At 37.2% G+C, this 15,166-nt stretch overlaps 1 protein-coding gene across 2 annotated transcripts; it reads right to left on the bottom strand.

Moving 5' to 3' along the window:
- Positions 1-629: 629 nt before the first annotated feature.
- On the bottom strand, positions 630-14,617 carry arfgap1 (ADP-ribosylation factor GTPase activating protein 1). Of its 2 annotated transcripts, XM_034134923.1 has the most exons (13): positions 14,404-14,617; positions 11,538-11,608; positions 9,079-9,188; positions 8,818-8,989; positions 8,175-8,275; positions 8,008-8,094; positions 7,811-7,925; positions 7,671-7,727; positions 7,543-7,575; positions 6,486-6,542; positions 5,151-5,210; positions 4,588-4,643; positions 630-4,481 (listed from the first exon to the last, which is right to left on the bottom strand). In XM_034134923.1, the coding sequence occupies exons 2-13, from the start codon at positions 11,595-11,597 to the stop codon at positions 4,142-4,144; spliced, it is 1,248 nt and encodes a 415-aa protein (XP_033990814.1). In that variant the 5' UTR covers positions 11,598-11,608; positions 14,404-14,617; the 3' UTR covers positions 630-4,141. The 2 variants fall into 2 exon arrangements, with proteins under 2 accessions (XP_033990814.1, XP_033990816.1); XM_034134925.1 differs by lacking the exon at positions 6,486-6,542.
- Positions 14,618-15,166: the final 549 nt, after the last annotated feature.

The raw sequence follows: 15,166 nt of genomic DNA, 5'->3' as shown, positions 1-15,166 counted from the left end.
AGGCTATATTTGACTTATTACTCTTTGACAGGGTTATGTGTGCAAGTCTCAATTAGACATCTCACTACACAAAGAACATGGCTATTAATGTATGATATACGTTTGCCTTTTTCTCTTATGCAATCACATTTGTATAATTGGTTGTAGGCCTACCATCCAAACACAAACCAAGACAACCTATAGCTGAGAGAATCAATACAAAAAGATGTGTAAAGTATGAGGTCCATTTTCTTTTAGATTATGGCCTGGTTAGTTTTGCTTAAATAATAGTTACACAAATGAAAACCTCTGTGTATTACAGGAGCATAACACAAAAACCTCCTAGAGATGCATATTGAATTTCAGAGCCTTTGCGAGAAATGCCGGTTAATTTCTCTTTCCCTTGCCTGAAGATCTTACAGATCAAAATATTGACATGACAAAGAGAAAGAAATCTGCTCAAATATTCTGAATTAAGATACAACTCCAAGGGAAGCTTTATTTCATGCAAGTAAAACTGTCCTTTGTCATTAATTCTGAAAAACAAGGGCAGATTTGTGTTACTCATGAAAACGTACTTACTTTATGTTTAACCCACATGACCATGTTGTGTATCAAGACCAGCAAAAGATTAGAATCTGCACCACACATACGGATGATGGCATTCACGGCACAATACATCTTTATTGAACACAGAAACCATGTGTACAGGAATAATATCCACAGCCTCAACTGAATAGGTAACAGTGGCTCACTTCATGGGATGGCTGCTGGTGAAACTCGAAGGGGCCAGCAGACGACTGCACTTAAATTCACTGAGGAAACCACTTTTGAAAATCAAACAACAGCTGAATGTATTTAGCTCCACGTTACAACTCATGCATGACATCAAAAATAGTATTTATGACATAATAGTTTCATCAACAAACATGGACATACCCAATCAAAAATGTTCGACAGGCACAGAAGCTGAGTCAAACTGCTGCTCTGGAAAGTTAAGTTTAGAATGAGCTTCAGATTACGTGAGGTTTATAAAAAAATAAAAATGAACATCACCTTGTATCAACATCAACACCATCTGGATGCATTACAGTCAATAACACATTCTGCAGTTTATCTGTAGATCAAGTGTACCAATATCCCCAACAATCACCAATAAAATAATGATGGTACTTCAGAACTATAAGCTCCGTTACAGATTTCAGACAAGTGGCTGTTCAAATATTTCCCTTTTTGAAAACTTGAGATATCACAGCACAAGGTCTTTCATCCATGTCCTGGCAGTTTATGTTTTGTCATGCCATTGTATTATTAAAATGAAAAACAAGAAAATAACTGAAATAAAGCTCAATGGTTTAGGAAAGGCTGAGGGTAATAATACATATTTGATGGTCATTTTCTGACACGTACACCTCACTACATCAGACACACAAGCAAACTGGCATCAGTATCAACATGAAGCAATCACAGCTGTTCAAGGTTTTTAAACACACGACCATACATGAAGGTTCAGCGGCACAAATGTTGCTGAAGTGATCTTTTTTTTTTGTTTAACATCACAACATGTCACTGAGAACACACCAACATGTAGACCGATCTGTGAAGCTTTGCCTCAACACACACGACAAAATGAACCACAGCAAAGCCTGCTGTGATAAGATGTACATCAACACAATGCAAATAAGTTTAGAAACAAAGCATGTTCACTTTTCTAAACTCGGCTGTAAACTGAAGACGTCTTAGAGGTAGGAAATGGGCATGGAAAACGTTCCAGGAATAATCATTCACCCGTTAAAACCGGTGTTAATTATATATTATTTCTACGAATCATGAGGCCCAATAGGTTTCTCCTATAGAGTTACAGCAATATCTTATAACGCCCTAATAATAAAACAATCCAGCAGCTTTATTGCAGTTCATAATTAATTACTGTCCGTTGATTACATACAGTGATATAATCTGTAGTTGTAAAATGTCTATCAAATTGACATAGACCAGATCTGCAGATGGCATTGGTAGAAGTGTATTTAAATGAGAATAGATGACACTATTTAGTGGTTTGCATCATTATAAAGACTAGGCATGTGTAGGTTATTACACATACAGGCAAATTAGACTATGTAATAAAGTTGCAACACCTTATGTTATACGGGATTAAAGGCCACATAGGGAAGTGGGTTCTGCAAAACTGTCCAAGTTCTAAACCTCGACAGCTCGTTTGACACCAGAGGCTTGTTAAATACCAAGTTTCACACCAATTACATTCCCACTTGTTAAAAAACATTTGCATCTACCATGAACAATGTGTGTGTGCAGCTGCCATTTCAGGGACTAAATTAATTCATCAGAAGAAGAGCTATGACATCCAGCGTGTAATGAGCTTCATTAACATTACTCCAGAAATAGATGTTAGTACAAGTGTGAAGACAACAAATCCTCACGATACACAATAACCAAGGTGCTGCAGTACAACAGATGCAGATAACTGATCACACAGAGTTGCTTCATATGAGATGACATTTACAAAGAGCAGTCGGTTCAGCTGAGGTCACAAGTCACAGGCTCACAGGCAACACCATGCAGGTAACGTTAACACAGTCTCCGTCTGAGTCCTGTTATTTAAACACAACCTACACACTCCCATACGGTAAATACAGAATATTAAGCTGCAATGAGAGACTTTTGCATGTTATTATCTACAATAAACTGTATATATACTCTTTAAACCCAAATTGTTTTGAAAAAATTTTTCGCATCTTGAAAACAACATTTGGAAAAATGATTGATTAAAATGTCCAACAAATGGGTTTCATTATGAGACATTATTCACTGTGCATCAGCTGGATTTTTAATAGGTCTGTCCCGACTGTGTGAACTTTAATTTGAACGTTTTTATTTAAATAGTATCAGCCAGCTTCATGGTCAGAAAAATAACATAACTTGCTCAATGTTGTGGTATAAAGTACAGTATTACTTAATAAATACATATCTCTGGAGGAGTTGCATAACAAAAAAACAACCTACAATGATGTTGCGGATGTGCTTAAAATAGTATTTTGCAATGAATGTGTAACTGGGAGTCACAGACAGGTCTGGAGCTGTTGTTAATAACAGACAGCAAGAAAGTAAAGTCACAATTTGTATCGGCTTACCAACATGTGTTAAAGCAAGTTATTTATGTTATACTTCAAACATCCATTTTGAGCAAGAACAGTTTTAAGTCAGACACCAATGTGACACAATGAATGTTTTAACCAAAAGAAACTTAACCATCTTACAATTGGAAAGGGGCAATTATTTATAAACTCTATTTGTGTAGGACCCAACAAATTCAACTTTTGGGCATCCTGTCTATATTCTGGTCTCAATAACATGATAACGTATCAGCAGCCCTCTGCTTTCAAACCCATTGACTATTTGCACATTTTAACCCCAGAAGTGTTTATAATAAAATACTATAAAAAAAGGTAATTAAGCTCCAGGTCATTACAAATTAGATTATAACATTTTCATTTTACATATCCACTCCGATTGGATTAGAGATCAAATTAGTTACAGTGGTTATTTGTTCCTTTTATTTAATATAACACTGTTAATTCAATAATGCACAAAAAATGTGCAAAAGGTCCAGGGGTAGAAGACATCACATTTGATTGAACAAACATAAAATCATGCCATGAGTGTTTAGTCAATCATACTGTATTTACAAGGATTTACATTTACAAGGATTTTCTCTGCCATGCATTGTTTCTTTATCTGGTGAATTCTGAACCAGTTTCATTAAACCCATACACTATGAACACTGGACTATTCCCCAGGGGGATAGTAAGTCATATTTTTAGGGAGCCCAGGCAGAAAATGATCATATCTAGACGTGATTTATTTGTAATTCCTTTTGAGGACGGTACTTTACAATACAATACATGACTATAGATCTGTAAAGTTGTATTTGTTTAAGAATCTTACTCTCATGATGAGCTCAACGTAGCCCCGGGCCTCATTAATTGCTTCCTGGGTTTATAATAAATATATTTTGAATGGATTTACAGGTACATTTACTCTGCTTTTTCCCTAAAGGTGCCGGTGAGATGAACAGAGAGGGGGAAACAGGGAAAATACCAGAGTGGGGTTGAAGGAGGGGAGATGTACGTTTGTGAGGTCACTACCAGTCTGCATTATCCCAGGTCTCCTCGGCAGGTTTTGTGGGACTCTTCTTCGTCTTACCCTCTGCGTTCTCCCAGTTGTTGTCCCAGGCTTCCCAGCTCTCCTCTGTGCTGTGTTTGTTGTTGGACGCTCCCTCTGAGCCCCAATTGTCCCAACTGTCAGAGCTCTTCTTTGCAGAATTATCTACGTTGGTCCAGCTGTCACTGCTGGGGGATTTCTTGGCCTTTAAGGAGTTGCTGCTTCCAAAGGTTTCCCAGAAGTCCTTTGCGACAGGCTCGGTAGAACTGCCCTGATATCCCTCAGTGGCATCCATGTTCTGGTAGCTCTCTCCAGTAGACCTGAAGACAAGCAAAACATGTTTGAACAGTTAATGTTGCTTTGCATCAAGTCACGTAGTACAAAACATGTTGGAGATTTAGAATTGTATCAAGTTGTTGTCATTACCCATCCTCCGTTTTTCCCACGAAGAGATTAGTCAATTTGGAACCAGCTCCCTGGACCTAAAGAACAGAAACAGTTAAGCTAAGAATACTTTGACACAGTTGTTACTTGAAGTGTTTTTACAGATTGTGTTAAAAAGAAAAACATCTTAACAAAAATGTAATACAAAAGTAAAAACTAGCAATCATAGAAGTGATAATAAAAAGGAGACTAATTACCACAAATACATAAACATTTCTAGTTTTTGTAACAACAGTTTGAGGTGGTAATAATAAACTGAAAATAGATATTTCTAACACTTTACATCGGAGTAGTTGACTACAAAGTACTCACCACCGAATTAAAAATGGCAGCAAGAAAAACAAGAGGTGACAGTGAGTTAGAAATATTCAAACATTCATCATCATAGCAAAACCAGTCTCCTTGGAGGGCTAGGACCTCTGCAGTTTTTGGTTATCTGCCCTAAGACCCCCATGTATTTTAACTGTTGGATTAAAGCTGCTGTTCCTGAATCAGGAGACTGGTTTTGCGTCTGTACGGCGTGGCAGAGGTCTGCCCCCCCCTACCTTGTTTGCCAGCCCGGTGATGCCGAGTGTCATTTCATCTAGCAATTTGCCATCTTTTACCTGAATGAGTCAAATGTTTATTAAAATCGTATAATGTCAAAAATGTCCATTCACACATGTTTGTCTAAGCTACATGTAGCTAGCAGCAGTTTGGTTTTCCATTGTGAGAAAAGGATTGGTTTTGTTAATAATCATTGATAATCAACATGAGAAAACAACATTTTGTTTGAGTCCAACAAAAATTGATTCTTCCCAAGAGGAAATAAGGCCAAAGTTAAGCAACTGAAACCAGAGACTAAAAGCATTGTTACAGAAGAGCAGACTATTGATACCTCAAACCATTAATCCAAACTGTACATTAGAAGACAAAAACATTTAGTTTAAAATTCAGCCTCCGTCAATGGCTTTCCCACTTTTCATCAATTAAACCAAGATAGAAACCCATTTCCTGGATTTTGTTTTCTTAAAGCTTAACAAAACTCATTTCATCATATTAAAAGACTGATCCAGGAGCTGCTCTCTTGACTGGGTTAGAGAAGTATTTTGGATATAACTCACCATGATCCTCAGGGAGTGAGACATATTCAGTACAGTATTGTGATGCAACAGCACATTTTGCAAAGCCAGTAAGCAATTGATTGTCAATTGAAGAGCTCCAGATTGTGTCTTTTAATGTTTACCAAACTTTATAGAAGAATAGTTTTAAAAGCCTTGGAGCAAGACTTCGGCCAAATATGTTTGCCAGTGATCAGTCAAGCTCAACTTCAATTGCTAAATGTATATCAAATTAAGATTTGTTTCATTTGGTAGCCTTGCCTGGTGAAATGGAAATTACATTTGGTTAACATCTTTGTATAAATATAGATTTGGCCCAGCACAATAGGATTTGCATGTTTAGTGTAAAGGCTCATGTTTCTGATAATCAAAAAACACATTAGTGGTTATAATATATTCAGTAAATTACCCTTGCAATACTTCAAATCTCAAAAACCGACTGCCTTGAAATGACAAAGACTTTGGCTCATAAAAAAAGGTTTAAATACTTTTGAGCGTGGTCCAGTCACTGTGTGGAAAAATCCACATTGACTCACATCCGTTCCCATATAAACAGTTCACAGCTTTCTGCAAATCCCATTAATGAATCACTAACTTGGAGGAATAAAAAGAGTGTTATTTTTAAACTGCAGTTTTTGTCTTTTAATTTCAGCTGGCACAAAGCAGATAAACTGGCACAGACAAGCAGTGTAGAAAATAGCACATTCACATCTGAAGCCGTTTTGTCTCTAAAGCACTAAAGCCCACCACCAAATCAACAACTTCAAACATCAATGTTACCTTTTCTTGTGTGGGTTTGATAACATTCTCATTTAATGTCTGTCCTAACTCTGTAGCCTAGTTGGAAGTCAGAGAGGAGAATGCACTTGAATGAAACAGAGTTTAACATTCACAGTAGAGCAAGACACTGAGCTGCTTGTTCTGCAGTAGCATGAAGTGACTGATCATTCCCATTCAACATGACACTGAACAAGCACTAGAGGGTGTAATGGTTCAAAGAAATATGCATCATCAGTGTAGAGCGCATATCTTTTCTGTGTAGTCTGGTGAAACACTAAAAGCTTTCAATTGTAACTGCCAAAATCTCTGTTGTTTACTCGACTTCCTGAGTTCTGCAGAGCAACATGCTGCATAAAGGTTATATAAAACATATGTTATGTTGGTTATTCTTGTTTCTTTATGTATACGAAAAATATAGAAGAGTAGAGCTACCAACCCCTTTTAACTTAAAAAAACCCTGCCAAATGTTGCAATGCATTCATTGTAATAAATACCAACCGTAATTGTATTTACATACCATTACACCTCTAAGGCACATAAACAGCCAACACAAAACTCATGCATGAATTGAATAGCCACTACCAAAAGAGTTTATGGAAAAAACATATCCATATTAGGGGTAAAGGCAATCACTATCCCACTGTCTTTCACAGGTTATCCATTAACTCAAAGTACAGGCACCAAGAAAAACACAGTATATTCAAGCAGAAGCATGTGAAAATCATCATTTTGCAAAATATTCAATCAACACTGACAAACTAACAAAATTAAAGAAAATGGGTAATGCGTTTATTGAAAAAAAATATGATGCGGAATAAGCGCCATGCTCCTATTATCTGCTTTACCGGTTCTGGGGGTGCTTTATAGCCCTTTAACTACATCCAGAGAAGGCAAAGAGATATTGAAGTAGTAACAGTTATTGCAGCTTTAAAATGTACATTATAGGGTTAGAGATTTACAAAAGCTATAGATATTACTCAAAACAGAGAGAAAGGGTCAGAGGAAAACTTTATTAGCAGTACTGGTAACAGGTAACCCATGATTGTATTCATCTTACCTTTAAGGTTGCTTGGTTTGCCAGTTTAGATGTCTGTAAGAGGGGGAAAAGACAGATATATGAATTGATTTATTCTGACACCAATTCATTACAGCATAAAAACAAAACAGTATTTATTCTCTACTCACATTATCTTTAGCGATAGTAGCAATCTTGCTAGCTCCAACAGCGAAACTGCTCCAACCCTGCAAAAGAATAAACACATTTCCAAAGAGGGAAAAATACATGGAAGAAAAAAATCTGACAAAAGATATACAGCATGACTCACTGAATAAATAGAAGTCATGGCATTGTTGATGAAGTCATCCTCCTTCTTCTCTGGGGTCACGGTGTTGCCAAAGCCAACATACCGATTCTCTTGGTTGCCACTGTAGCCCCCTCCGCTGAAGAGGCATACGAATATATATTTAAAAAACAGATAATTGAAATCAAAAAACATTATAATAATGAAGTGAAGGCTCTCACCTCTGATATGAGTTAACATCATCACTCAGCCAGTCTTCAAAAGCTTTGTCGCCGGGTTTCGCTGAGCTTTGTCCCGGTCCTCCAGAGCTGTATGAAACATGAAATCACTGCTTTAAAACCTGTCTTGTAGTGAGAGCGTGTAAAAAAAAAAAATCCATCACTCTTACCGATGAGAGGATGAAAGGCCGGCATTGGGTTGAGGAGATGTCCAGTTTCTGGCAGAGGATGTCTCAATGGACCACTCCTTACCCTCTGCTATGGTTGCAACCTGAGTGTGTACATTTAAAATCAAGTTCCTACAAACAAGCAACCTCAGGGTCTGAACGTGATACGTAAAAATACTGAAGTGCTTTACACTTGCATTCTTTCTCATAGCCAGCAGGGGGCAATTCCTCAGTTTGCACAAAACATCTTCAGTCAATGAGAGTTTATGGTCTCAATAGCTCGTTTTGAATCTTGTACATATAGTATGAGGTTCATTTTGTAAATGATGGTCCCATTTAGAATAATACAGATGACCGTGATCGAGGTCAATACCAATGTGTTTACCTTTTAGTAATTTAACCCTTTCACAGTGTGTCAGTTAATGACACCTCATTTCATTTGGTCACTTAAAAATGCTTTGTTCACTTTCCTAGTGTGCTTAGTAAAGAGCAAGCATCCTCCAGTTGGTGTACACAGTGAACAAACAAATAAATAGCACAAATAGATAATAAAAAAAGACTGGGGGCGATGCTAGTCTATCATCAGCATTGAGAACAATGTGTTGGTTAAACTCTGTGGAACTGGTCAAAGTGGTGCACACCTCACCTTGTCTCTAAAGAGTGCAGCAGGTTTGCTGTTGTATTTCTCCTGTAAATTCCAGGTGGGATCATAATCATCTTGGAGCTCGAGAAATTTGCGGAATTCCCCATTTCCTCCCACTTTCATCTTCTCAAGCTCAATATCTTTCCACTTGTCCATGGTGACAGAGCGCACGAAACTGCAGATAAGACAGAAGGGATTGATCATTATCAGACCTGGCAGGAACTCCACTATCATCAAAACCATAATACAAATCACTTGTCTTACCTCAGATGTACTCCCAGGCCCCTGTGCTTGCCAGAGCACTCAAGACAAATCCAGATCCCATAAGTCACACTAACCCATTGAGGGTTAAAACCCCCACACTCATAACATAGCTGAAAAAAACAAAGAACAGTGAATGAATTTAGACATCTGCTCAGAAAAAACTAAAAAGATGAATTCAAAGAAGTGAATATGTAGCCTGAGCCTACATTTAAAAGAAAATATGTGTCCTTGTATGCCAAGCAAACTCTGGTGTTAAAGCAAATGAACCAACCACAGGATGATATGATATCAGATATCTGATCTTTGCATTTTGGTTCAAGATAAACTACTAATATAATGAAAACTATAATGAAATATTTGTAGGAATCATACTTGATCTGTTTCAGGGCATGTATATAACCTATTTATGCTAATCATTTGGTTACAAGCTGTTATAACGGCTGTGCATGTTCCCGACTTTGTCAGTTGAATAACCCATTATAAAATGATAACCGTAATCCCACAGCAACAATTTTATTTTATAGAATGTCCAGGTATTGAGGCTAAATAAAATTTAAAAAAAATTATTTTTCAGTTAAACAGAACAGAACAAAAATATGTTTACTTATTTATATAGTTTATTTTTAGGTTTAGTAGACGAATTTGTCTGGTGTTATTGCCAGAGATGCATGCCAACAAGATGTCCACTGGCAGTGAAACTCCCGTCTAAAATTACTCCCAGCATTTATCTGAACATGGATGAGAGCGGAGAACGTTGATCGTGGAAAGGTGCTTCTTTCAGGGTTCTTACACCTTTTCCAAAGTCAAATTCAAGCACTTTTCAAGCATTTTCAAGGTGCATTTTCAAGCTTTTCAAGCATCTTACAGCTGTTGTAAATTACATATTTATATACACATACTTATACTCAAATGATTATTTCCCTACCTCACATTAAATCAGATGTTCTTTATGCTATAAACAACCAAATGTGTGTTTCATAATAGCATTCTACATGAGGATGAAAAATTAAAAATGTTAGAAAAGAAAACTAAGTTTAATATTTCAAAATGAGTGACCCATCTGTACGTAGACTGGGCATCCCATATAACCTGGCTGAGCCAATATAAAACAATCAGCCAAATAACTTTTCAATATATTATTGATTACTATTTTTGAGGTACTTTTTGGTTGGCAGTAAACACAAGTCAGAGGTAAATGGTGTACTTTTCCTCCACTACATGTATTTAATACCTTTAGTTACTTTACAGATGTGGATGAATGATGTGAAATATAATCAAGTGTTAAATCAGACTTTAGTTCCACCTGGAGTAAATTCACAAGCTACTCTGTAGTATACAAAGTCATTCAAACTAGCTGCAACTTTACCAGCTTTGATAACACTTTCATGATCAATCATTATAAAACATATCATATACAATTATTAGGGATGCTCCGATCGCCAATTTTGGAGCCGATCGCCGGAATCAGTATCGGCCGATACCGATATCGCTCTCTTTTCCTCTCTCCCCCTCTCTCTCTCTCCTGACAGCCCGTCAGTATCTCCTGCAGCTCACTGATCCAGTAATGAGCGACCCGACAGTGAAGAATAAATATATTTATAACTAGTTTAGCTAGTTCCAGAGGTAGATCAAATAGCTAAGTGTGTTAGGTCTAACTCTTAATGTGTGTTCTGCTCCGCTCACCGGTCCGTCACAGCGGGTGGAGCTGCAGGATTTCTGCTTCACACACACGTTGCATACCGCTATTTTATTGTCATTTTCGGACACTTAAAATACTGCCAGACTAGTGAAGCCATTTTGGCGAGCTTGTTTTGCCGCGCACAGAGAAAAGTGTCATGTATTTTACATGCAACGATAGCCTAATCTAAAATGCTCTACTATGGCGTACCTTTCGTATGGTGTGTGGCTCGTCAGCGCAGATTCTCGCATCGTTATTGTTGCACACTTTGCAGGAGGCTACTCTTGGGCTTCGCTTGACCCTCGTCTTAGCCATGGCTTGTATTTGTCTTCTGCTAGCCAACGCTCGTTGAAACGGCAACCTCCTGGCATACTGTCATCTATCACTCTCATCAGAATGCCCAGGTCACACAAGTAACAAAAACACTTGCCGGTCACGCGCATTGCGCGGGAAGGCCGGAGCGGAGCTGTTTTATGTAAAAGCGAAGCAATTAAGCGCGCTCTGACTTCTTTATTTTCTTTTAATCTAAAAAGCGAAGTAAAGCATTTACAATTTCAAGCACTTTATCCCAAATTCAAGCACCATTCCCAAAATTCAAGCACTTTTCAAACCTTGAAAACACCTCGTACAATTTCAAGCATTTTCAAGGATTTCCAGCACCAGTACGCACCCTGTTCTTTGCAAGACTCCCAAACACCTGCTACCTGAATTATAAGATGCCAGAGAGGTGAAACTATTCTGAATAAGAAATGAAAACTAGCCACACGAGTAACTAACTTACATTATTCTCTTCTTGGGTTCTCACTTCCTTCAGAACTCGTCTGGTCCTTGGACTCGCCATGTTGAACCCCACTGAAAGAGAAAGGTAAAGTGTATTTTGAACATTTGTTTAAACTTGATCAAAAGACACAAAATACTCCTGTAAATGAATACTCCTAAACACAACTTTAAGGTAACAATCTAATAATTGCCTATAATTGTAAAACAACCGTATCAACACCAGAGCACTATTTCAAATACTGAGATCACAGATTTTTTTTTGTATCGTCTCCTCAACAGAAAATTCTCCTTTAATAGAAGTGTTACATTTTCTATTATTTAATGAGGTCGGTTGTCATTTCTGAATTTGAACTTTAAATCTCTGTTTCAAAGTAGTGAGGGAAACTTCTTTGATGGTGTCATCTAAAACAAACATGGCCCAGCTCCAAAAACAGCAGGCTAGATTAAGGTGCACTGCGCCTCGCCTGGCAGGTGGATGATAGCAGCAGGAAGCCTGCAGCCAAGAGAAAGGGCAAAGGCTGCAAGAAGACCTTCCCAGAATGATACAGAAAGTAATCTCAATACTCATCAGAGTATTACTGCAACTTTTAGAGGTCACATATAACGCATGTCACTAATGTAGATGAACGGAAAGTCATATATGATTATATGTTTTGACTCTGAAATAATTGTTAGCACAGAAAATGCAGTTGTTTTTGTACACCACAAAGACATTGCTGTACATTTCAGATCAATTTCATAACGTGTTCTGTTGTCCGTGGCACTGGGACACACAGAGTTAATGATTAATAAAGCAATTACCAGAACATTCAGACAGCCGTGATTGTGATATAGTGTCACATTCACTGCTTTAAATCCTACACAGTCTGATGCTATGTAATGTCAACTATGTCGTGAAAAGACAAAGACCAACAATAAATGGGTCCTACTTAGAAGAATAAGGAGCCAAAGCATGATATATTGTTTTCCTTTGTGTTATAAACCTCTGTTTAGTCATCCTGAGAATATGAAAACACATCAGGGAGCCACAACGTTAATCTGTATGCCGTCCCTTCCATGCAAAGAAAATTGGCACTGCGGTTTATATAGGCAGATCATACATAAAATGTCCTTCTGCTGTAAATACTTGAAGCAAAAATATATTTATTTTAAAGATGTACATATTAGGGCTGTGCAATTAATCGTATTTTAATCGCAATTACGATGTTGGCCTGCCACAATTACGAAAACAACATAATCGAAAAAAACGATTATTTTGCTTTGCTAGGTTGTGACAGTGCACTAGAACATATTTGATCAAATGTATTTGTATTTATCATATTTATATATGTTTAGTAGCTTGTTGAAGTGCGCTCCAAAATATTTGTTGATCTTGTTTATTGGTATTTATTATTATTTATTTAAATGTAGATATAAATGTATAATTTAATTTATTTTGTATTGGTTTGGCAACAGTTAAAAAGATACTGTTCAAATTATTATTTGTATTTAAAAGTTCAATAAATGGATGTTTTCAAAGTCAATGAATAATCGTATTTAATAATCGTGATATCAATTATTGACCAAAATAATCGTGATTATGATTTTTGCCATAATCGCACAGCCCTAGTACATATTATGTAAGAATGCATGGGCCTGGGACTTAGAGCCACAGCCAGGGCAATAAGGTCAGAAAGGATTAGAGAACACACTGGGGGTATTGGTATTTGTTATGTAACTTTAATCACAATACCAGCAGATAACGCCAGCCTTATCATTTATACTGATGGGTATGTTTCAAGTGAAAGTTATTGAGTTGGGGAAGGTTTTCCCCTCAGTTTTTGCTAAGCCCAATATGACCCAAAGATATTTAATCTACAATGGTATTAGGATCGCCTTATTCTTTCACCAACTAAGTTAGTCAGTACTACCGATGTTTAAAGATACTGTTGTTACTATAAAAAAGAAAAATCAGGAACAGTACAGTATAAAACACAACTGTATTAGGTTGGACATGAAATGTATGATCTCATACAGGTGTAATGTTTTCACAGTGAGGCACTCTTTACAAATCTATGTAGACATTCAGGTGAAAAATCTTTAGCAAATAAAACAGTCGACAGGTAGGATTACATTTCTCCAACCAGCCTCGCTTTGAGAAAAACATTAAGAGGAAATGTTACTTGCCTCCAGTGGTGTAAAGGTAACTAAGTAAATGTACTCAAGTACTGTAATTAAGTGCACTTTTCAGATACTAGTACGTATCTTTTGCCACTTTGTACTTCTACTCTACTACAATGTAGAGGTTATAAATAAGACTTTAGTTACACCTGGAGTAAATGCACTAGCTACCCTGCAGCATACAAAGTAAATCAAATTAGCTCCACGTTTACCAGTTGTGATAAATATGATCAAAACATATATATTACTAGAAAATTGATCTGCATAACAAGTACTTTTTATGATGGTACTTTAGGTATTTTGATGCTAATACTTGTGTACTTTTACTTGAGTAATATTTGCAATGAAGTGATTTTGCTTCTAACAGAGTATTCATAGACTCTGGTATTTCTCCTTTTACTTTAGTGCAAGATCCGAGTACTTCTTCCACCTCTGGATATGATACTGAGAGATTTCCATACAGAACTGCAGTCGTGTCAAAGCTCCTAGACTCGTTACGTTAGCAAACACTAGAGATGTTAATCTTCGTGTATATTAACAACATACAACTAAAATAGAACAACACTGTTACGGTGTCTTATTCCTGGTCATGATGAAAGGGTTGTTTCTACATGGACATCACACCAAAAGGTTACATTTTAATGGATTGATATGGTAACTAGCGACGATGCTAACGTTAGCTGTGGACCGAGACAACTGACCGTTACCTGTCTGTGATGATGAACAGCGGTGTTTTCTGAGCCTCAGCTGGAAACTCTACGAAGGCTTTTCCTCTCTGACGGAGAACCAGCAAATATTACACTGTGACAGACTGTGTCAGACCCTCATAAGTGTTTTGTAACGATGGATTGCTGCTGTTAGGCACCGGTAGCCATGTTCCTGGTTTGCATACGTTGGCAGTGCAATGCATCATGGGAGCCTGCCTTTCCTTCTGTTTTCTTCTTCTTCTTCTTCTTCTCTCGGTTTTTGGCGGATTGCAAACTACTTTAAAGGTGCATACCGCCACCTACTGTACATGAGTGTGAATCATTATATCATTCCATCTCTTAACTCATGGACGATCTAATCAACGAACAACAACAACAGAATCAACATAAAATAAATAAAAACAAAACGAAATAAAAATCTATGATCTTTCCTGACCTAATGTTAAATTATTTTTCCTACCCCAGTTTCACTCAGGAAGGTAAACAGTGCCTTTCTGGTAGCTCTTACTCCCTCTCCTTTTGTTCCCAAAATACCAACCACACTCCATTCCCTCTCTGCCTCTAAAACTTTAGACTTTAGTTTTTCTCTTTCAGCTTTATAGATGTCACAATGTAACAAGATATGTTCTACATCTTCTTTAACTCCACAGTTCCCACACTTGTCACTGTCACTTTTCCCCATGACATACAGCGTACCATTCAATGCTGTGTGATTTATTCTGAGTCTAGCTATCATGATTTCCTCCCTTCTGTTTCTTTCTTT

The sequence above is a fragment of the Trematomus bernacchii genome, unplaced genomic scaffold (assembly GCF_902827165.1).
Source record: "Trematomus bernacchii unplaced genomic scaffold, fTreBer1.1, whole genome shotgun sequence".
NCBI lineage: Eukaryota > Metazoa > Chordata > Actinopteri > Perciformes > Nototheniidae > Trematomus > Trematomus bernacchii.
This window is presented reverse-complemented; position numbering and strand designations above follow the sequence as displayed.